General features: G+C 42.9%; 1 protein-coding gene across 16 annotated transcripts in view; it reads right to left on the bottom strand.

Annotated features, from left to right (window-relative positions):
- The window catches only part of ENOX1 (ecto-NOX disulfide-thiol exchanger 1), a 563,146-nt gene that overhangs the window by 2,818 nt on the left and 535,641 nt on the right, over positions 1–24,687 (bottom strand). For all 16 annotated transcript variants that reach the window (XM_082701321.1, XM_082701317.1, XM_082701322.1 and 13 more), the window contains 2 exons: positions 20,999–21,101; positions 7,499–7,584 (listed from right to left, as the gene is read on the bottom strand). In XM_082701321.1, the coding sequence (XP_082557447.1) occupies positions 7,499–7,584; positions 20,999–21,101 (189 nt within the window). The remainder of the gene's footprint in view (positions 1–7,498; positions 7,585–20,998; positions 21,102–24,687) is intronic.

The raw sequence follows: 24,687 nt of genomic DNA, 5'->3' as shown, positions 1-24,687 counted from the left end.
GAACTACAGAGGGTTAAGTGCTTTTTCAAAGAGAGAATTGGGAAAGAACCCACCGCTTGTGCCTGGGAACTAGGCATTGGTATGCTTTACGTGCTCCACATGATTTCAGCAAGCTGTGGGTGAAGAACCGGGAGTGTAGTGCTTTCTTTTGAAATATCAATCATCTGGGGTTCCTGTTAAAAAACTCAGATTCCTTAGCCTCTTCTCTGGAGACTCTGATTCAGCTGATCTCGGGTGTAGCTCATAGACTCTATTTTTGATAATCATCCCAGGATATTCTTAAGATCAGGTATATTTGGGTTAAGAATGGGATTTTAAATCAGACAGGCTTGGATTTTAATCTGGCTTAGGCCAACCTGTGTAACCATGGGCGAGTCATTTAATAGCTGTAATTCTCAGTTGTGTATTCATGTATAGAATAGAAGTAATCTCTCAGCCTGATCGTGAGGATTATACATGAAATGTACCATGGTGCCTGGCACGAGACGCTTTCTCTCTCTATATGTACCAGACAATGCTGATAGAATACGACACTGTTACCAACCTCTTTGTGGTAGGTGGGTCAAGCTCTGTGCTCCTAAGCCAAAGCAAACACAGAGAAGTGTGTAGTCAAACCCACTTTCACTTGGTCTAGAAGGAAGTTTTCTGAAGCCAAGTTATCCTCTTAACCTCCTTTCTTTCCTTTGGAGGAGGACGGCCCAGGTCGTCTACAATAGGCTCAGGTCTCCCCTCAATTCAAGTGATACCCCCTGAGAGGAGCTGTCCTTCCCCAGATCAGGCAGAGCCACAGAGAAGCTGCCAAAGCCCCAGGTTAACAGCCAGCAGATGGTGGAGAATCTTGTTTTCCACAGTGCCTTTTGACCCAAGTCTAGACTAGAACCACAGAGGAAGCTGGAGTAGCCTGCTGGAGGAGAGAGGCAGCCCCCCTTCGCGAGTCCTCCCTGGGAGGCCAGGTACTGAGCATGAGCATAATGTGCATTCATTCTCTCAGCTCTTTAAACCCGTGAACAAACTCACTTGCTGGAAGAAAGGAATGTGGAGGGAAAACATTTGGAATCCAGTCATGGAACAACCATTAACCAGCTTCATCGACTTGTCTAAATCACTTAATCTCTTTGGGTGTTCCCTCATTTGTAAGACAAGGGAACTGGAAAGAAATCCCTGGATGTTCTAAGATCTTGGATTTGGGTGCTGGCCCTGCCATCTGTTAGCACCGGCCTTTGGGCAAGCTACTTAAAATTCATGGGACCGCTAGGTTGCTACAGAGCTCTCATACTGACAGAATGGGCTAGATCTCCTGTGCGATTTAAAGCACAAATGGCAACTGATAAACGTAGTAGCATGTGCTGTGCTGCGTGTACTCTCCTGAGTGCTTCTCATGTAGTCAGTCATTTATTACACACGGTAGTCCATAAAACCCATTTTACAGAGGGTAAAACTGAGGCACAAATATGTTAAATAAGTCACTAAAGTCCCCACTAGTAAAAATGGGATTTGAAATTCTTATGATTACTTAGTTTGGATGACCAATTAGCCATTCCTTGGATTTTGCCAGAGCCGGAAATTAGCATAATAGAAATGAGTGTCCTCAAAAGTAGTTAATGCTGAGTGGCTTTTGGTAGTGCAAGGTAACCGCCTGAATATGGACAGGGATGTGTCACAAATATAGACGAGACCACCTCAGAACTATCCAAAATCTCCATTTAATGAGGCTCAAAGATGAATTCCAGAGCATTTCCTTAAAGATGTTTTGTATCTCATGCCAGAGGAAAGTTCAAGGAGAAACTGCTTTTAAGTTAGTTTGATGGTTTTTAAAACTTTCTCTGTCCTGACAGAATAACTTTGATGATATATCACATTTTGGGATTTTTCAAGACAAAGAGCAAATTTAATTTAAATTTTTTTTTTTTTTTTTTTACCCTGTGGCCAAAGAGTTTTTACTTTTGCCTTGACAATATCCTTCATCTTCCTACCTATAATTTCTTGGTTTTGAGAACTGAAAGAGTCCTGGAGTCCTCACATAAGACAAAGCAGCCAGATCTCACTGGTTAAGCTCTGAGTGAGATGTACCCTAACCTGTCCTCAAATCCATTCTGAGCTCAGGAATTCTAAGTGCCTGTCTGTCCTGGGTGGAGGGCACTGGGAGTCAGGGACGGGGGTACTCAGCCAGCAGGTAATGTGGGGTTTTGGATGCCAAAGCCAGCCCTGTTTTGAGGGTTCAAATACACGTGGTTGAGAGACCTCTGTATGGCATTACCATCTAGGTTAGAGACCTGTGCTGTGCCTGTCAAATCTCATTTACCCATACACCATGTAGTCGGAGCTCTAGAAAGTGGGGACGATGGTCACAGATGTGATGCTTTCATCACCCGCTTCCTCAGCTGACTGTTGTCCCAAAAAAAATTGGTGGTCTGTGTATTTTCAGTCTTTGATGTTGTCAGTGGATCCCTGGCCACCTCTGTTTTGTTTAAATTTTTCTAATTCTGACATCTGTTCTTTTTTTTTTTTTAAAAGATTTTATTTATTTATTTGACAGAGATCACAAGTAGGCAGAGAGGCAGGCAGAGAGAGAGGAGGAAGCAGGCTCCCTGCTGAGCAGAAAGCCCGATGCAGGGCTCGATCCCAGGACCCTGAGATCATGACCTGAGCCGAAGGCAGCGGCTTAACCCACTGAGCCACCCAGGCGCCCCTCTGACATCTGTTCTTTTAGAAATGATTGATTTGTTCTAATTAAGGGGGAAAAAAAAATGAGAAGGAATAAAGGCTCCATGTAACCAAGGGGCTTGTGTGCTGCTAACACTGTGGAGGTAATTTCTAAGATCTGCTTGATTTACTTTCTGATTTGCTGACTCCAGCCCAAGCCCACTGCTTCCTTGCCAGGCCTCTAAGCATGTATATAAATTGACACAAGCAGACATAAATCAGTTTTATTATGGGGATGGTTGGCTCCATGTCCCATATCAGTCAGGCAAGAGAAGCTGAGTGATAAGGGGTTCTTGTTTGAGGCACTGAAAAGACCTGGCATAGGCTTTGTCAAGGCTGAAGAGTCAGGGAAGCCAATTGCAAAACCAAATTTCCTTCCATAGGATAAACTGTTGGCTTTTAGTGCACATTTAAATCTTGTTCATTCTTCATATCCCTGGGCAACGCATGGCATCAGCACACAGACTCCTTGCAGTAAACTTTTGCAGAGAGAAATGTGGACTATGGATGGAGAAAGAAGGGAAGGGGAGGTAGGGAGGGAGAAATAAGGAAAGAAGCTAAACGTAAGTAAGGAATCATGAAGACAGAAGGAAAGAACTAGAGAGAAGAGGAACAGGGAGGGAGGGAAGGGGGAAAAGAAAGGAAGAAGATCAACAGAAGGAGGAAAATGAGGATCTGGACAGAAAACGAGAGGAGGAGAGAAGGGAGGGCACAGGGTGTACGGTGGGGCGGCACTGGCGCCGGCGCCCCAAAAGGAGGGGTGAGAGTGAGCGCACACTCAAGGATATCTCCTGGTAGATATGGTTCACAGGGACTTCAACTTCACCCTTTTCCAACTTCTGTCCCACTAAAATTCTGCCTGCCCAGTATAGCCCTTCATTAGTCCATGTCTGATTATCCAGTTATTCCATAAATATTCTGGCATTTCCTCAGACTACAAACTTTTTGAGAGTAATGTTCTTTCTCAGATTGCTTTGGTGCTCTGGCCATCCCTGTTCCTCTCTGATCCCTAGGACATGCTGGGTTCATGAAAAGCCGGGCATTATCCCAGTGTTCACTGGGTCCCTGGTAACCTTGTCAGTTTTTCCTGCTGCGTGTGAGCAACTTCCTTTTTATTCTTTACGTAGCCAAGTACTGTTACCCTCAATGCTTCATTTATCATGTGCTTTCCAGAGGTGTTGTCATATCTAAAAAACACACTCATTATAGCCTAAACAATAGAAAACTCACTCAATCGTTAACATATTATGACAGGCGGTGATTTAGGAGAACACTGGAATATACGTAATACTGAAGACTTTTCAGAGTTGGGGGGGGGGGGGCTTAACACCACCGAGAACATTGTCTACCCTTACTGCTGAACTATAGTCTAGGGAGGAATGCTCTCCAGTTATGGCAATTTGAATCTCTTTAGAACTGACCAAATGTTTTAATTTTGTGTTTCTAAAGGTATGCTCTTAGTACAACATGCAAATGGCTTGCTCCTCTGCTGGGAAATGTACACGCCTGTGGCCCCCAAGCCCATCAGTGAGCAGTCAAAACAACAGGTGTTTGTAAATCCTCCAGTATCCACAGCCATATTATGTTGAATCTGGTTTTCAGAATCAAATCTACTTGGTGGACGTGGGGAGGAGGCTATACTTATGTAGAGGGGATAGCCAGACACATTTAGGAGAACTTAAGTCTGAAAGAATATGTAAACTGGGGGAAAGCAGAAGAATGCCTCCTCTTGACTATAAGACAGGATATGCTCATCTGCTAACGCTCCACTAGATGTGACTTTCTTGCTACTCAGGGTCTTGGAGCGGGCTTAAGGGCTCCGGGCTGACCTGGAAGTTCTCTGTATTGATCGGAAACCATTTCAGGGTAGTGCTGCCTTCTTTGAAGAGCTTACCTGCCTGCACCCAGGGCACAGTTTTTAACTCACCAAAGTTTTAGGAAGCCATCTCCCCCACCCCCCCTTCTCCTGCCTTCCTCTGAGTGAATCTTTGTGATGTGGTCATATGGTGACACTGTTCTATAAGAGGGCTAAGTGAATGCAAGTGGATGATTTAGAACAGGCTGAGAAGAGAAAAATATGCACGTATCATTATCAAGAGCAGGAATAATATTTAACTGGAAAATGGCCTATTACTGGGCTCTACAGTTTTAGGAGCCATGTGCAGTTCACATGCCCAGCATAATTTAAATTAATTCCTGGCTCTCCTTCCATTTCTAATCATTCTTATACTCCTATGTGGCCTTTGGGGAAATCCTAATAAAATCAGTTCCATTACAGGCTGGATTGATTGAGCCTGCTTTCCTTGCTCTCGTCAGCACTGGAGTAGCCAGAACCTAAATGTTACTTTACAATTGTCATAATGGTGATGTTGTCCAATGTCAAACCGGGCTGTTCTAATGGGAATTTTAAAAAACCCATCCTATTAGAATCAGCGAACCCTCTGTGTGTCGTTGAGGCTAAACTGAATCCATTGCCTTCATGCAACATTAACCAAAACTTAGTGGGGTCTTGGTGACCCCCAGCTCCTTCTGATTAACCAGAGGCAGGTGCACCAGGCCATTGCACTGGAAAGCCTCTGAGTCCGTGGGCTGGTGGTGGCTCCATGATTCTGAGCCTTCTGGCAGCTGATACGAGGACAAGGCCCTGCTGGGTACTTAAAGGGCAAACCTCTCATTATTTTGTTTTCTGCTTAAAGCCCTGAGGATATGGAATTCCAGTTTAGAGCAATAATTTGGTCTGTGGATTAGAAAGTCTAAATATCCCTTCATCCTCACTGGGATAGAAAGAATATTTGGTCTAATTGCTGGCATCTAGGAGTTTTAGAGCACTTTTACTTCAGGCATGAGGAAACAACCTGACAGCTCTACTGAACATTTCATTCAGGAGATGGAGGGCTGTGTGGGGAAGACCCTATGTATTTCCTCCATGAAGGAAATATATTCCTCATTATCTTCTAAAATAAAAGTACCAGTCTGAGATAAAATAGAATTCCCTTTAACTGAATCCCTTCCAGAGAAGCTAATCATCTAATGGTCAGAGACCAGGGGTATGAATTCTTTCCTTAGAGACTACAGAGAGAGACCACACAAATTTTGCCTGAACAAATGGATGATGGACACTCTGTTCTGATGGTTAGAATAGAACAAGATAATTCATTATTTATCACCCCTCCAGGTGATTTTACACCCCTCCCCCCAACACACACCCGCGCGCGCGCGCGCGCACACACACACACGAACTCATGTATATACTAAAACAACAACTGCTTCCCGACAAAGGCTTCCCACTTGGGAGTTCCAGGAAGGGAAGGAAATCAATGTCAACAAGGCAAGGGAAGGATAATAGCAACAATAGGAATAATTTCTCGAGGACTTACTCTATGCCAAGCCACTCTAGTGAAAGCAGTATTTCCTTTAATCCTCCAGTTAAAGGGAGGGTTGATGCTAAGAATGAAACTGGTGAGGGTAAAAAGCAAAGAAGCCGTTCAAGAAAGCTTAATTTCAACAAAGTAAGACGGTATAGCTGACCTTCATTTTATCTGAATTAACATAAGCATCTTCCATCCCTCCCTGTCCATGAGACGGAAGGCCACAAAGAAGACAATAACGTGTGTGTGAACTTTCAGAATCTTATAATCTGCTCACCCCCTTTCACTCTGTTTTGGTTTACCCTATTACCAGCTGTGAGAGATGAAAAGGGCATGAATCCCTGTGACTGAAAAATATTTTTTGTTCCAGATGATTCTCTCAGAGGGGAAGTATAAGACCATTAGAAAGGTTAAGCAGTTGTGACCATGAATTGGTAAGATAATTTAACTCCAATTGAGAGCACAGTGTAGTCATTTAATCTATACTGGCCATTGAAGATTTAGAATGGCTTGTATGTGTGTGTAGTCAGGGTCACAGAACTGCGGGCCGGGGTCCTGGTCCTACACGTCCCGTGCACTTTGTTGTACTCTGTGCAAGGGCTTATTTCCATTTTCCCTCCCAGCAGGACATTCAACAAGCGACTCAGTGGCTGCCTTCAATTCTCTGCTTCTCTGTTCATCCCCTTCCAAGGCTTTCCCCAGCAATGCTGCCTAATGACGTGACTTTATTTCAACAGGGCCCCCTCTCATTGTTCACTGGAATTTGATACAGAAATTGATACACACATTGAACCCTTTGTGTCTTTTAGAACACAACTACTGCAGTGGGTTAGGAGCACAGCTCATTTGCAGATGAGGCCGACAGAGCCTCAGAGAAATGAAGAACGATGTCCTGACTCTGGGTGTCACCCTTGGGGGAGGCACCACTGAGAATAACTTTGTGGGCATTTTTTCCATTTAGAGAATAATGCTGAAAAACAACCATTAATACCGTTTTCTTGAGAGTCCTATCAGATCTTTAGGTTATTTGAGGTGATTTTCCCTCTATCGTGGGGAGTCTTTACCACAGAATCCTGTGAGAATATGGTCTCAGGATAATGCCCCATTAGCCACCCTGACCTGATTTCTCCCTGTTTCGGGAACTTCCAGGCCAACCTGTAATTTTCAGTCCCTCATATGCTTTTCAGAGTAATTTGGCATGTGCTGAAAGTCATTGTCATTTTAGATAACTGCTCTTCTTTCTATAAAGACAAAAGCAAGTGAAAAGAAGACAGCTATCTGCCCAAAACGGAGGTCCTTGTGGAAAAGTACTGATGAAAATCCAAATGCTCTTCTATCCCCAAGGCTGCTCCCATGGGCCCACCTGCAGCCAGCAGTCAACACGCTAAATCTTAGCAGTGCGGGTCCCCCGGAGAAAGAGAATTTACCTTGGAGTCCAGCTGCTGCATGTATGACCAAAGGTACTCTATATTGGCTCCAAAAGGATGGACGTGAAGAAACGTTGATATGATGCCTGAATTAAAGAGACAAACAATGGACATCACTGAAAGGTAAATAAGAGTCGGAGTCAAATAATGTCATCGAACCCCGTAATGGTTTCATCAGGCTGAGTTACGGTCTCACCACTGTAACAGCACTCAGTAACAGCCCATTCCGAAACAGTCCTAGAAACGTGGCAAACAGAACACTCTGCTCCTGGAATGATAGTAGTTAGAAAAGCTAGGCTCAGAGATAATATATAGATGAATAAAGGTATTTGCTAAACAAAGACTCCTGGAAGTATTTCAACTACCAATTTTATGCTTGATTTACCAATATAAAATTGTAGTTATTGGGAGGATAAAATTCTCTTTTCTTTCCCTCGGTGGACTTCGCAGTATGAAAATGGCTCCTACAGCTGTGTCAGAGATCGCATGGCCTCTGATTTCACTGATAATTACAGCTGCTAGTTATGAAAAGTATTTAATCCATATTACCCCTAACTGCCACTGAAGGAAGCCCAGATCTTTTCTGAAACCTTTATTTCCCCCTGGTTGTTGCTGCTGTGTAAACAGAGCCAGCTCTCCCTCTCTCCTCCTTGCTGCTGTAATTTACAGGATCGTTTAAAAAGGCCCGGGAATGGATGGTTTGGCTGGAGTCTGATTCTAAATCAGAAGTCTTTTCAATTGTGAAAATCAGCTGTCAACATGGTACTGACAAATGAAAAGCGGGGTATTCGGTGTCAGGGCTGAAGTAAAAGCATTCCTGTTCTCTCCTTCCTGCTCCCATATCCAAAATCAAGACTCCATAGATTGTACGCTGCTGTTTGCTAGGAAACTGTGTTCAGACTGACATTTTTTTTAGTTCTAAGTAGACTTCGAGATGAATTAAATCTGAGTATAAGCCCTCATGTTGTTTATTGGGCCACTTTGATGCTTGAGAGGCAGAGGTCAAGAGAAAGACCTGCACTTGTCTGACATGCAGGCAGGACAAGCTCTCGAGGAGACATCGCTCTTGCATGAGGTCATCCTGGGAATTGCAGGGGGACCTTGGGTTGATCTGGGATGGGGTCTGGTGGCCTCCTGATCTCCTGTGTGATGCTTGGGATGGTCTGGGATGAGTGTCCGTTTTCAAGCAAAGCTCCCAGTTCAGCCTTTGTCTGAGGATAGAGAACCAAAGGGTCTAGCCTGTGCTCTCAAAGACCTGTCCTCAGAACACTGCTTCTGTGAGGTTTATAGTAGTTAACAGAGAAATGAGGAAGATGGAAATAATTCATTATTTCTCCATTATGCCAAAACCTCAGTTTTTAGAGACTGACCCCATTTTTCTTGAGGTATAAAGAACTACCATTTTATTCTGAGATTATGTTCTTCCTTTTTTTGCTAAAATGCCCTTTGATGAAATAATGGCCATGTAAAAGGTACTAATGGCAGTTTTAATATCTTTAAGTGGCAAATAGCTATTTTAATATACTTAAGTGGAACTGTTTTGTTCCCCTCCTACCACTTTATTTGTTCATTTATATTTTAATTTTACAGACCTGGCAACTACTTTCCTGTGTTTCTGAGGTTCTCAAATCCGGTGAGGTGGCACAGTAAGTGATTCTGTTACTAACGAGTTAAAATACAGAAGCTTATGAAGGACTTACTTTAAAAATAAGTTAGAAGTATTTAAACAGTGACACGTATTTGCATTTATTAATTGGGAGAGGGGGGCAGAATTCTTAAGGGAAAGTCCTATTGCAGGATGGTGAATGGGGTTCTCTCTCCTGTCCCAGGCTGAGGGCAAGTGGTACTCTGTCCACTAGTTTCCAAAAGGAGCCTCTGACAAATGGTAGGGGGGCCCTTCCCCCACCTCCATCAGAGGACAAGGGGGAAGAATGAGTAGTCATCTCTGGCTTTGTGAAAGGTGAACCTGTTCCTTTCTTCTCCTGGCACACAGGTTCTCCCAGGCAGGGACTGGGTGCTTCAAGAGAGTGACTCGAGAGCCAGGAGGGGTCCTGCAAAACAGGGATAATAGTCCCTTCCTTGGTGGGACCTCTGCTTAGGCATCAGACTCACTGATCAGCCTTTGGAGTGACAAGGATGTGTGTTTCCCATGAGGTGAGCGGCATCTTAGAAGGTAGAGAGGTTTTGAGCAGCCTTAAGGAGTAAACTACCCCAAGGGCACTAGCAGATAAATGTGTTTTTCATTATTAAAATCTCTACTGAACAGAGACTCCTCACCATCTCCTAGATAACCCACAGCCTCTCCTATAAATATCCACGGGAATGTGATGTGAAGTTAAATGTCTTCGGTAGAATAAACAGAATGAGTCAGAAGAGGGCTGGGATGGGGGGAATGGGGAAGAGGTTGATAACCTTTGGCCTGGGAGATGAAGTACTGAAGGAGGAAATTTAGGAATACCAGTAATGGGAGGACCTGGAGCGGCTGTTGTTGCCCTCTGTGATGTCGATACCCCTCTGTGTACATGCTCCCTCAAGAGTTACTGTCTGACCCTTAGGCCCATTGTTGGGTCTGTAACTCCCGGGAACTCTGCCGTTAACACAGTCTGTGCCTGTTCTGGTTCAGTATTAGGAATACAGTATACATTTACAATAAATGTATATTGAGTGAATTTACCCTCTAGAAGTAAGACTGGTCAGTATACTTCCTTAAAAATTTCTACTGTTCTATTGATAAATGGAGATAAATAAGAACCTTAAAAATTGCACAGTACTTGGGGCGCCTGGGTGGCTCAGTGGGTTAAAGCCTCTGCCTTCGGCTCAGGTCATGATCCCAGGGTCCTGGGATCGAGCCCCACATCGGGCTCTCTGCTTAGCGGGGAGCCTGCTTCCCCCTCTCTCTCTGCCTGCCTTTCTGCCTACTTGTGATCTCTGTCAAATGAAGAAGTAAAATCTTTTTTTTTTTTTTTTTTTAAGATTTTATTTATTTATTTGATAGCGAGAGATTACAAGTAGGCAGAGAGGCAGGCAGAGAGAGAGAGGAGGAAGCAGGCTCCCTGCTGAGCAGAGAGCCCGATGCGGGACTCGATCCCAGGACCCTGAGATCATGACCTGAGCCGAAGGCAGCGGCTTAACCCACTGAGCCACCCAGGCGCCCCAAGAAGTAAAATCTTAAAAATAAGTTGCACAGTACTAACCAATAATGTAGTAGTCTTCCAAAAATCAGGTAACTTTGAGGCATTATTCACTGGTGATTCCTGCCCTTAACTCATTCACTTTATGGATTCAGGACAGAGCAACCTGAATGTTTTGAGCATGGAAACTTTTTTATTGAAACACTTTCTTGCTCCAAAAGTAAAAAGAAAATGCTTATATGATTTCTATATGTCTTTCTAAAATAGATTAGAAATTCTAACCCAGACATGAATATCTTTTCTTAGGAGGGTATTCGAAACCATCACTGTGGTAGCTGATACCAATAAGCCATTAGCTTTTCTTTAAAAACAAACAAACAAACAAACAAACAAAAAAACCGAGCAATTGCCACTAGATTCATCTGGGGCCAAAGTAGGTAGTTAAAGGGTTTTTTTTGTTTTTGTTGTTTTTTTTTTTTTTAAGATTTTATTTATTTATCAGAGAGAAGAGGGAGAGAGAGCGAGCACAGGCAGACAGAATGGCAGGCAGAGGCAGAGGGAGAAGCAGGCTCCCTGCTGAGCAAGGAGCCCGATGCGGGACTCGATCCCAGGACGCCGGGATCATGACCTGAGCCGAAGGCAGCTGCTTAACCAACTGAGCCACCCAGGCGTCCCTGTTTTGTTTTTTAATCTTTATTTATTTGACAGAGAGCACAAGCAAAGCAGGGGCCATGGCAGAGGCAGAGGCAGAAGCAGACTCCCCACTGAGCAGGGAGCCTGATGCAGCTGGATCCCAGGACCCCAGGATTATGACCTGAGCTGAAGGCAGATGTTTAACTGACTGAGCCACCCAGCCGCCCCCAAAGTAGGTAGTTAAATAAAGGCTTCAAAGCACTTCCTATGGATGGCAACTAAGCTGTTCAGTATTGCTAGAGATACAGCAGAAATGGGAAACATTAGTCATATCCTCTGGAGTACTGCGCCCCTCCTCTTCCCTACTCCCACCCTACCGCTGCCCATCACATCTCATCACAGAAGCATTAGTCATGCCATTTGAGAAAATGTGGTTTCTAAGCCCTGGTTTGGGATTGGATTCATGGGCTGGGTGAGGTGGGGCTTCCTGAATAATCAATTAAAGCCTCTTTGTAGCTCCTTTAAAAGAACTAGGATATTTCCTGAGAATGGAAAAAAGGACAGGTGTAGCTCATAATCTAATGAGCAATGCCGCAAACCAGAAACTGGAGACTGTTTCATAGTCTTCTGGGAGGGGATCTAAGAGCTCGGTTAAACACACTGACAACCGAGGGTGGAGAATGGAGCCAGGACTGAACTGCTGGATCTCCAAAGGGACAGACTCACTCCCTGGTCTTGGTTATTTCCATGGAGAAGCAGAAGTCTCCGTATTTAAGAATGGGTTTCCTAACTAGGAAAATACAAGTGTAAGTAGCTAATTTAAATAAATTTTGAAAAAGGAACAGAGGAGGCTGTCAGTACTCTTGAGCTTTCTGCGTATTTCAGGATCTTAAAAATTGCTTTAGAAACACCTATAGAAAAAAAAAAGAAAAAAGAAAAAATAAATAAAAATAAGAAAAAAAAAAAAAGACCTATAGACCAGTTCTGTACAACCTGTGGCAAGCCCCTCATTAGGAAGGCGCATTTAAATAAGGACATAAAAAACCATTTTGAGCTTTCTCTATCAGAATCATTGAGTTTATTCTCATTTTTAGACCTAAGACTAAGGAAGCAGCAGCATTTAAATTAGCCAAAAGTGCTAGATTTTTACTGCTTCATTCACTCTTCTTTAAGTATATCCTTAGCAACAGTTAGCTGCCAAAGTGCTATGGACACAGCATTGCACAAGACAGACAAGGTTTCTTCTCTGGGGGAATTTATATTCTAGGTAAGTTACAGAGGATAAACACAAAGATTAAAAATAAAGGAAATATTTTCAGGTAGTGGTAAACATGGTGACAAAAGAGGCTCAAGTTTGGTAGGGTGCTACTTCACATGGGAAGGTGGAGTGAAGGTAAATTTTCCTGTGTCAGATGGGAAGGAGCCAGCCACAGGCAGCCTGGGGAAAGATTATTCCAGGTACAGTCAACAGAATGCGCCAAAGACCTGAGGTGGAGATGAACTGGCAGGAACAGACTTGGCTAGTGAGTGGTGGTACAGCATGCATAGGGAGCCAGATCACTTAGGACTGTGAATTGACAGAGGAAGGGATGTGGATTAAATTCTAAAAATAGCAGGAAACCAACAGAAGAGTTCTAAGTAGCGGCATGATATGATCTGAATTGTGTTTTTAAAATTTCATTCAAGTTGCTGTTTGGTGAATAGATGAAAAGGAAACTGGGAGAGCATTTAGAAGTGTCCGCACAAGAAGTGGTAGGGCACCTGGGTGGCTCAGTGGGTTAAAGCCTCTGCTTTTGGCTCAGGTCATGATCCCAGGGTCCTGGAATCCAGCCCCACATTGGGCTCTCTGCTCAGCAGGGAGCTTACTTCCTCCTCTCTCTCTGCCTGCCTCTCTGCCTACCTGTGATCTCTCTCTGTCAAATAAATAAAATCTTATTAAAAAAAAAAAAGAAAGAAAAAAAAAGACCTGACGTGGTAAGCTGTGGTCTGGACCAAAGGGCAGTGGGCATTGAAGGTAGGGCTGGTGGAAGGCTTGTGAGTGGTAAGGGCTTAGGAGAAGGAATTCTCACTGTTTGGCTTGAGCAGCTAGGTGGTAGCATTTTCTCAGCAGGGAATACTAGGGAGGAGCATATTAGTGCAAAGAAAAGGGGGAATCAGCTGGGAAAACTGGGCAGCTATATGTAGAAGAATGAAACTTGACTCTTACACTGTACACAAAGATAAATTCAAAATGGATTAAAGAGCTCAATGTGAGACAGGAATCCATCAGAATCCTAGAGGAGAACACAGGCAGTAATCTCTTCGATATCAGCCACAGCAGCTTCTTTCAAGATATGTCTCCAAAGGCAAAGGAAACAAAAGTGAAGATGAACTTTTGGGACTTCATCAAAATCAAAAGTTTCTGCACAGCAAAGGAAACAGTCAAGAAAACAAAGAGGCAACCCACGGAATGGGAAAAGATATTTGTAAATGACAGTACAGACAAAAAGTTGATATCCAGGATCTATAATGAACTCCTCAAACTCAACACACACAAAACAGACAATCATATCAAAAAGTGGGCAGAAGATATGGACAGACACTTCTCCAATAAAGACATACAAATGACTGTCAGACACATGAAAAAATGTTCATCATCACTAGCCATCAGGGAGATTCAAATTAAAACTACATTGAGATACCACCTTACACCAGTTAGAATGGCCAAAATTAGCAAGACAGGAAACAACATGTGTTGGAGGGGATGTGGAGAAAGGGGAAGCCTTTTACACTGTTGGTGGGAATGCAAGTTGGTGCAGCCTCTTTGGAGAACAGTGTGGAGATTCCTCAAGAAATTAAAAATAGAACTTCCCTATGACCCTGCCATTGCACTCCTGGGTATTTACCCCAAAGATACAGATGTAGTGAAAAGAAGGGCCATCTGTACCCCAATGTTTATAGGAGAAATGGCCACAGAGCCAAACTGTGGAAAGAACCAAGATGCCCTTCAACGGATGAATGGATAAGGAAGATGTGGTCCATATACACTATGGAGTATTATGCCTCCATCAGAAAGGACGAATACCCAACTTTTGTAGCAACATGGACGGGACTGGAAGAGAGTATGCTGAGTGAAATAAGTCAAGCAGAGAGAGTCAATTATCATATGGTTTCACATATTTGTGGAGCATAACAAAAAGCATGGAGGACATGGGGAGTTAGAGAGAAGGGGGTTGGGGTAAATTGGAAGGGGAGGTGAATCATGAGAGACTATGGACTCTGAAAAACAATCTGAGGGGTTTGAAGTGGTGGGGGTGGTGGGAGGTGGGGGTACCAGGTGGTGGGTATTATAGAGGGCACGGATTGCATGGAGCACTGGGTGTGGTGAAAAAAATAATGATACCGTTATGTTGAAAATTAAAAAAAAAAAATACATAGCCACCAATATACAAAGCAAAAAAAAAAAAAAAAGAAAGAAAGAAAGAAAGAAAGAAAAGGGGGAATCAAGCAATCAAGCGTTCTCTTCTGGGCTTTTTAAATTTGAGATGTCCATTAGCATCTAAATGGAGACACCAAATGGTAGTTGGAGATGGTATCTGGGAATCAGTGGCCACAAAAAGGGATTCTAAGCCAAAGTGCATATTGACATTCTGTAGGCAGAGAAGAGGCCTCAAGCCCAAACCCCAAAGAAGCCCAAAATTTAGAGGTTGAGGAAAACTCATCAAAGGAAACTGAGTAGGAGTGATCAATTAGAAAGAATGGTGTCATGGTAGCTAAGAGAAGAAAAGTATTTCTGCTCAGAAGAGGTGAGGAGTCCACTGTATAACGTGCAGATGATGACAAATGGAGGGAGTTGAGAAATTGGCAACATGGCATGCTCTGGTCATGATGACAGAACGACTTCAGTGTGAGGGTGCCAGCCATCCTGGAGTGGTGGCCGGAGAGGGAGTGGGGGGTGGGGGGATAGAAGCTGTTAGTGTAGACTGTGCTTTGGAGAATTAGGCTTGGGTGGGGAGGAGGGAAATGGGCTGTTGGAGTCAAGACAAGCTTTCCTTCTCTTTTGTTTCTAAGGTATGAGACAGTAGAGTTCACGTTCATATGCTGAGGGTATGAGTATCTGCTTACATGTAACATCACCACCCAAAGGGCAGTGCCGCTTTTCTAGTAGTCCTCATAGATTACAGAGTAGTGAGGTGAAGATGACCATCTAATCAGATCTCCTAGCTTTGGACAGTGTGAGGAATCAGATCCATTATGGATCAGTGACTTGCCCGGTGAATCGATGCCCCCATCTGCCTGTACTCAGAACAGGCCTCCTTTGCTGAGGGCTGTTCAGGGATCATCAGGTACTGTGATTTGTCACAAGGCCAATCGATCCCACTCCCATCTTTTTTTCTGATGGACTCCTATTTTAAACAAGTTTATTGGTTACCTGTTGAGAATAAAATATCAGTTTATATATTCATTTTGGTCAGATGGAATCCTACCAGAACAGACTCCCCTTCCTCTGGCTGCTTGGAATTTCATTCCAAACTCCCTGTGTCAGCTTGTAACGTCCTGGCTGAGATTAGCCTTCCCTATGTCCACATTTGCTGATGGTCTCCTGGGGACTTCAGATATCTCTGAGGCCTGGAAGCTTGTTGGGGGAGAGGGCCTCCCAGGGAGTTTCAGGAACCTCAGCTCTGCAGAGGAACAGCTGTCTTTCTGGATGGTTCTGTCTTGCTGAAAACCAAAAGAGGCCTGACCAGAAGCCAGCCTGAAATGTTCTTGCCTCTTGTTGCAGCCTACAAGGCTTCATGAACACTGAACCAGAGAGGCAACCAGGAGGGTGCCGTGGGAAATCTGGATTTCCCACTAAGCCATGAGCCTACAGGTATCTGTGAGCAGCTGCAGGGCGCTAAACCAATTATGGGAACTGGGCCGAGGTGAGGCTGTGAGTGAGGGGTAGTTGGACCCGACACTGTGATTAATCTCATGCTTCTCAGTGCGCTGGGATTCTGAAAAGCTTTTATTTTCCAAAAAGCAGTTTGGTCCACGTATCTGGTGAGTACTGAACTTGATCTTGCACAGTTAGCTGTTTTTTTTTTTTTAATTAAAAAAAAATTTAAAAAGTTTGTCAGTCTTATTATAACTAAACCCCTGAGACTATATCTGCTCCCTTCAGTACTTCATTTCTTGTGTCTGAAAGGCCTTGACAACTCCTTTATCCCTTCAGAGAAACTCTATGCATCCTTGAGGACTTGTTTGACTGTCCATTCTTCTAACAAGGCATCTGTAGGGTAAGTAGCCCTTTCTCGGGATTTCTGATTTTAGTACAAACCATATTTCATTGTCATTAACTGCTTTCTTTCTCACTAGTCTATGACTTCTTGAGGGAAGAGATCATCTTATCACTACTGTTGGTGAACATAGGTTCGGGCATATGGCAGGCCACTAGTTCTCAAAACATGGTCCCATCAGTGCCTGTTTGAGTGTCACCTCGGATGTCAGTTTTACAATAAACATTACCTGGTTGGGGGAGGCAGAGATTCTGCCTTTTAAACAGACTGCCCAGATGATTCCTTTCCACAATGAAGGCTGGTAATTTTTTAGTAGGCTCTTGACAAATGTTTGTTGATTTATTGATACGGACATTTGTGTTTTGGAAGCAAGATTTAGGTCAATGACTCATTCTTTATGGTCAGTAGCTTTCAGAGAAGCACACACTTCTCAGATTACTTTTTCTCAGGTGCAGCCTAAATCCAGCATCGACTCCATTCACTGAAAACACCAAAACCTCACCATTTAACCTTCTTTAAGTGTATTTCTCTACAGTCCACTCATTTGCTTCCTAACATCCATTATCAGGGGGAATGTTCCTGTTCAGATAGAGACTGGTTGTGTGCAGACGGGTGAACCAGTGGTAGGGGTGGAAATTGCCGGGGGAGGGGAGGCACTGACGGAAGGCAACATCCTGGTTCCCCGTAACATGTATGTCCTGATCTGTAGAGGAGTCAGGGTGATCAGTAAAGAAGTTTGCCTTATCGTTAAGAATTTGCAGCTGGTTTTTAAACCACAGGTCTGGGGAAGTTCTGAAGAAAAGAAACTTTATCAACAGAGCTCTTAAGAAGGTTCTGACTATATCGGGGTGGGATTTACAGTGATGACCAGCATTGACGGGGTGCCAATCAGGGCTGCCAGGACTGGAAATCTACTTCTTAGAATTACTTAAAAAGAGAAGGTGAAGTGATACAGACCAGAGTTACACTGTTCACATCTCTTCTGAGCTATCTACCTATCAATAAAAATTCTTTTGATCCATTCTTCATAACAATAGCTAGTGGTTTCAGAACTTTGGTTATAAATCAAAAGTATTGTCTCCTTCTATCCCATATAAGTTCAGTGAATGCCAAATCCAAGCGTAGGCCAAATGTGAAGAGGACTAGGAGTTCGGGCTTAGATGCTAGACAACATCAGGCCGACCTAATGTGTAGTTACTGTAGAGTTGTGAGCTATAAAATAGTACCCTGCATTGCCCTCCATAATCATGTAATTCTTTTAGATCTAATTATATGTGAACCTGTCTTTATAAGGATTCATTATAAAATAATCCAGAAATCAAAATAATAAAGTGCTTTTTAAGGACCCATCTTTTTAGCTGAGTTGGAATATAGGACTTAATCCTCACTGTCAAGCAGAAAGTTAAGCAGAATGGTTGAACTGTCAAGGGACTCAATCCAAATCTGCCAGACTCCAACTAGTATCAGTGAAATCCCACTGATATGTATATCTACGTTACGTCTTAAAGACTTCAATTTTATAAAAAGGACATGAGAATGTGTAGAAAGAATACACACTTTTGCCAGATACATTAGTGTCACAAGTAATTAGCACTGCTTATTGTTTAGGAAGTTCTAGCCTCAGTTTTACATTCTCTGTATGTGGAATCTATTTCAACAGCATATTTCTCATTCACTGCTTCTCTTCCAGGAAATCAGGATTTATGCCACTCTGCTTTTTTATATAATATTTGTGTGTCCCAAGAGTGTTATCTGAATATATTTGCATATAGCATATAATATAGGTACCCATATGTGATAAAGATATTGCTAATAACTATTTCCAATTCAAGGTAGATTTTTGCTATGCTCCTGGCCTTCTAGGCTGATTTGGAGTAGGCCCATTTTACCCTCTATATGGGCTTAATTATTCCAAGGAAAGATTCCAGGGAAATTGCAAAGAGTATTCCAGACCTCTCCACATACAGCAGAAGTCCAGGGGACTCCCAGAGTCATTCTACCTACAAGTGTTCTTCAGAAAAGAGTAGTCTCAGCACCAAAAACTCCTTTCTCTGTGTAGTTTGGTCCAAAGCAGTTTGGGACCACATAGTCTGTCATTCTGTCCCTGTCACAACCCTTATCTAGATTCCAGAAGCTGCAGGAGAGGTCTTTTGGGTCCCAACATTCAGGTTTCTACAAAGTATGGATGGCCAAACTCAGCAGAGAGACACACTTAATGGCAGCATCGATTTTGCCAGTCTTAGAAACTGTTTTCTACATGGCTTTCCTCTGCATTACTCTGTCTGAGGACAGGTCTAAATACCTCAGTATTTTGGGGGAGGGTATGGATTGGAAAACACATCATTTTAAAACTTACATTAAGGTAAAGTAAGATAAAGTACCAAGGTAGAGAGGTAATGGAGAAATGAAGGGGAAAAAAAGAAACTCCCAAGTTTATTTTAATAAAAAAAACTTGAGTCTCTAGCCTCCCTTCTACCTAAACATTCTCATATAGTGATCAAAGGAGTGTCAAAAGCTAATACAGGTAAACCAGATCAAAAGACCAAAAATGAGGGGGGAAATCCTGGAAAATTTAGAGTTGGTTATGCCTACTTTTTTTTTCTTTTTTCTTTTTTTTTACTTATTCATGAGAGACATAGGCAGAGGGAGAAGCAGGCTCCCTAAGGAGGGAGTCTGATGTGGGACTCCATCTCAGGACTCTGAGGTCATGACCTGAGCTGAAGGCAGATGCTTAACCATCTGAGCCACCCAGGTGCCCATTTGTGGCTGCTCTTTATTGAAGATTCTGACTTACTAAATTTTTTTTTTCTTTCTCATATACTTGTGAATTTCCTAATAGTAAAGACCTACACAGAGATAACATGTTATAAATTATCTACTCTCATTAACCTATGTTGTGTAAAGCAGATCATTTCTTAAATTTTGAGGGAGCTGATTGAAAAGAAAAATGTGTATGTGTGTAGTACTATTTAGGAGACAGTGTAAGTAAACTGTATTCTCCAAGCACAAAATACAAGGAGAAGTACTTAGTGAGAAGCATGGAATTTTAAAAAATGGAGACTCATTCCCATTTTTTAAAGTTTCAAGTGGTCTGTATTATTCACACTTAGAGAAGGAATGTTTACTGATCATTGTGTGCTTTGTTCACACCCTAAAATCATGGGGATATCACAACTTTGTCACACTGAGCAAAAGAGAAACAGCTGTCAGCATTTGTCACATTTTCCAATAGAAGAAAAATCCAGTTGCCAACTACATACAGGTTCATTTTGGGTTCCTGGAACTGATAACACATCAGCATGTCTTATGAAACTTGTGCATGGCACGTTATTACAGCTGTATATCATCAGAGAGAGAAAAAAATAATTGGTTTTCCTTGGAGTATCTCTAAGTTGATGTCATATTCAATAGCCCTGTAGTTGAAAAATCTATATATGATGGATGAAGTTTGGACTATCTTGAATTTAATTCCTCCTGTGCCAACTTCTACAGGCCCTGGTGTACCTGTCATTTTGAGGTGAGCACATGCATTATTTAGAAAATGCAGCCAGGTGCTACTTCTGCCAGAATACCAACTAGAGAAGAACAATTTGTCTCACATGCACAACAACCTCATTCTTCACTCTTAACAGTGCCAAGGAGGAGCCAGTTTAAACTTGGAGCCTCACACCACGGTCAGTGCCAAGGCGCAGCTTGAATCAGTGCTGGGCATCACAGAGCGAGGAGGACAGCTTCTCTTTCTCTAGAGTGAGCACTATGGAGAGAGTCCTTAACCATACCAGCTTCCACAGTGGGGGCCCAGGCACATCACCAACATATCCTCATCAAGAATTCTTCCTTGTGAGAGTAAGTACTACTTCTGGATCTGTGTGCTCATGAGGCTCTCAAAAAGGGATCAGTCAGAGCTTTGTCTCTGGTCCAGACCAAAAAAAAACCAACAACAACCACCTAGATGTATTTTGTGGGGCTAATAACAGTAAAATTTTCCCTTCCTTCCCCTTCCTTAGTGGCCAGCTCGTTTTATTTATCTTGGTTAAATGGATCCAGATGTGGGCAGGGAAGCGTGGATTAGCCTATTGGTGGTAGTCCAGATGTCCCTGTACCATCAGCATTATAGGGCTGACCTCAGGATGCAGCCTCTTTTGATTCTGGGGATCTGGCTTGATTTGCAACTTTTGGATTGGATGCAACCTGGCCTTCCAAATTTTGGAATTTAGGTTTGTTAACATATGAGATACAAAATAATTGGTCATCTTGTAATCAGTTCTATGTTGTACAGCCAACTAATACACATGGTTACAGAAGAGCAAAACCCCTTAATTTGTATGTCCCTAATTTGAAGTGTAAGTGTAATATTATCTTGACAAAGTTAATCTCACCTCTGACCAGAAGGCAAAGCTTTTTCAATTGTTAATGTGTTGGAGGTGAGTTAGTTTAATATTATTTAAGACAAAGGATGAGGAAAACAATTTCCTTACCGATTAGTAGAGCTTCTTTCTCTGATTTTAAGCCTTGGCTTCTTTTTTCTATATTGTTCTCTCGGTCTTGATTGACCAATGCAACTGTCAACACATTGATTTCCTATGAGGTTAAAAAACAAAAACCATATAGGCATGCATGTAGATTTTGTGCATTTCAATAAAAGCCACCAGGTCTTTTCAACTCAATAAATAAGGTCATCACTTCCATTTATAACTGAACATCAACTTTTATAAATAATTTATCTATGTGCCCCAAAACAGAAAAGTAATACTAAAACTTAGGTTCCTAGTTACTGCTTCCAGCAAATCAAGTGGACTATGCAAAAGTGGCAAATTTGGCATAAATTATCTTAGGTTTTTGTCCAATGTGTTGATTAAACTCCCATCACAAAGTCTGTTTGACTATAGCTACTTTAACATGTTTTTATTTCAAATATAAAAAACTTCCCCCAAAGCATGCACAGACTGATTTATATTACTATGCTAGTAACTTGTACGAGTGTGTGGGGAAATAGGGCCTATTGGGAAGGTGAGATAGGATTGTTATTAGAAGGGTTTACATTGAATAAATACATGTCCTTATACACAACTGGAAAAGGTAGATAAAGCAAAGGTTGAGAAATTATTTTCTTTGGAAACCAAAAATGAAGAATTGTACAACAAACCAATAACATGTAGAACACTGAAGTTGAACTATTTTTAGTTCTTCCAATGGTCTTTTTTATTTAGAAACAGAAAAAAAATTAACTCCTATTCTCCCAGACTTTGTATTAGGATTCAAAATGGAGAATGATTTAATAGAAAATCAAATGTAACGACCAGAGACATACATATATGGGTTAGAATCATTAGAGTAGTTGAGTTTTGGAGGAAAGTTTCTCACTGAAAGACAGGTCTCCAAGAAAGACGAGCATATTGAGCAAAGAGTTAAGGATACTCCATTAGATGATGTCACAAGGCTAGAGGTTAAACGTAGGGAGGGATAAAAGAGAATTTAGAAGGTCTGGGCAGAAGGTTTGGCAGGTGTTGCCAGGGCTAGAACTGGTTACAGATATTGATCTAGTTAATACAAATCAGTAAAGTTGGACAGATAGAAGAATATAGAAAATTATTGGGAACATGTTGAGCATGTGAGTAGCACAAACCCCATCTGAAGGCATTCAAATAAAAGAAAAAAGAAAAACTTCAGTGTATGTCAGTCCCAAAGTTCCATGAGCTGTGTTTAACCTATGAGCTGGTACTTTATAAATCAGGGGTAATTAGAAATTGCAGGAAAGAAGTCTCTGCTAAGAAATTGCAATTGGCAATATTTGGTGAGCAATTTGGAGGCTCCTCTAAAGGTCAGATTTAGGGTAAAGGTGGGTGTAAGGTAAAGAATTCAGGGAATCACTGTGATGTGGTAACAGATCAGAGGAGGATGCTGGTTGGCTAAGAGGGTACCAGTGAGGCCTGAAGCTGATAACAGGATATGTGCCCAGGAGGATAGGAATCAGAAAGGGTTTAAGGAATGGTCCACAGAAAGGCTGGAGCCAGCCAGACATAAAAGACCATTAGAGATGAAAGATGCTCTTATACTTCCAAAAAGGGATCTTGAGAACCAGCGTCGGGAGAAAGAGAGTCCAGAATTTTAAAACCAAACAAACTCAGTGATTTATGTAGATGAGCTCAGAAAAGGAGTTTCAGGAAAGGTAAAGGAATTCCCTCTGTGATGAAATACCATATGGATATGTTTTAAGGGCTTAGAAGAGTTCTGGAGGAAAGAGATGGAAAGATATTACTAGGAGGGTGATAGTATTATTTAAGAAATAATGAACCCAAGGGATGCAGGGAAACAATCTCTCAAGAAGGGGTGATCTGTTCACAGCCTGGATGATAACTGGAGCCAAATGAAATTACTGAGAAGAGTTTAGCAGACAGTAAGCCCACATTAATTGACAAAATTGAGTGGTGTCCTGGAGTCATCACACGGTTGAGGATCGAGGTTTAGTAAGGAAGAGGGACCACAGAAGGCAGGCAGGACGTACAGAACCAGCAGGAAATGGCAAGGACAGAATAGACCGAGACCATTCAAAGGGTTTATTAGGCACTTGTCTCATATTCAGAGCTGGCAAGTACGTTGAGCAGATCCCAGCAAATTCTATAAGAAGCCAGATACGGCCTACCACTGACTGATTCTCTGATGATGATTTAGGCTTGGGTAAATGAGAATGGAAAGAGATGAGTCCTAGGAAATATCTTTGAGATTGAATTTTGCAGCAAGCGCTCTGCTGCCCACAAATGTGTTCCCTGGCACGGTCACTTTCAGTGACTCTGGAGTGGACACACCCCTGCGAGGCTTCAGCAGCATCCACTAGGCCTGGGCTTAACAGAGACCTGAGGCTTGGGAATGCTTCCATCTTCGGGTTCCACTGTGGGTTCTGCCCAGCATAGATATGTTGCTGCTTTTCTTACCTCTTTCTGGAGAAGAACTATTCTGAGAAGTGGTATAGGACCTAATGAAGTGGACCAGCCAGGCTCCAGGTGGTGCTTGCATGCTGTAATAAGCTGGTGTCAAGAGCTGGCAAAAAGGGAACTGTCATTTCCTTTACAGCGCAAGGCGTGTCCCAGCAAACTGGGAGATCTGGGTCCACAACATCATGGGAAGAGTGAACCAACCAGTGGCCACTCAAAAGCATTACTATTGGCTAAGTGTCCTGGAGGCCAAGCCTGTCACAGGCATGGTACAGAAGCTCAGACTATGAGGTTCTGGTCCAAGATGGCAACACTGACTCTGAACACACCTCCTCCAGAAAACACACCAAGTTACACCTATTTATAGAAGAATTCCTCCTGAAGAAGAACTAAGGCTGACTGAACAGCCTCTGGGTGACAAAAGACAGAATGGCAAAAGAGATGAGTAAGAGACCAGTAAGGAAGGGAGCCCCCAACCACCACGCTGTGAATGGCAGGCACTGGGGAGGGAAAATACTGAAGACCTGGAAGAAATTCCTTACAATTGGGCACAGAAAAAAGCCATGGTTTAAGAGAGTGACTAGTATCTAAAAGAGCCAGCCCTTGAATGCCACCAAATGGTGGAAAAGCTGTGGAAACACACTTTGAGTCAGAGAGATTGGAGAACAAGACGGTTTACATCCCAACCTTAAAAGCATAGCCCAGATCAGGGTCCAGTCTCCATAGCTGGCTTGGCCAGCTCAGCAAGCCCCAGGTTCCCTAGGCAAACACCAGCTTCAGATGGTGGGGCACAGGAAAAAAAAAAAAAAGCCATAGTTTAAAAGATCAACTGGCCTATTAGAATGCCAGCTCTAAAACTGCCAAATGGTAGGGGTAGCTGCTGGGGTGCTCTGCAGGTGGGAGGGGTTGATAAACATAATCTACACTCACTACCCCTTGCACACACCTTGAAAACACAGAATGATGCACGGTCCCGGTGGCCTACTGGCCTGCTGCCTTGGTGAGCCCTAGACCTCTGACTCACACCAGTACCATCTGGCCCACCAAGGCAGCCAAAGGAATGCCCTTGGTTAGCACTACAGCTCTAGCTCATTCCAAGGTCACAGGCAGAAAGCACCCCAGAACACTCAAGGGGCCTATACCACTTTGGCTTCAGATGCCTTGCTAGGGTGCCTCCAGTGTAGAGTGCTCCAGAACCTTTTGGCTAACATCTGCTTGAGATCCAACTGCCCTGC

Source organism: Mustela nivalis (genome assembly GCF_964662115.1).
Source record: "Mustela nivalis genome assembly, chromosome: 15".
Classification (NCBI taxonomy): Eukaryota; Metazoa; Chordata; class Mammalia; order Carnivora; family Mustelidae; genus Mustela; species Mustela nivalis.
Note: the sequence above shows the minus strand (reverse complement) of the source record. Positions and strands in the feature narration are given on the sequence as shown.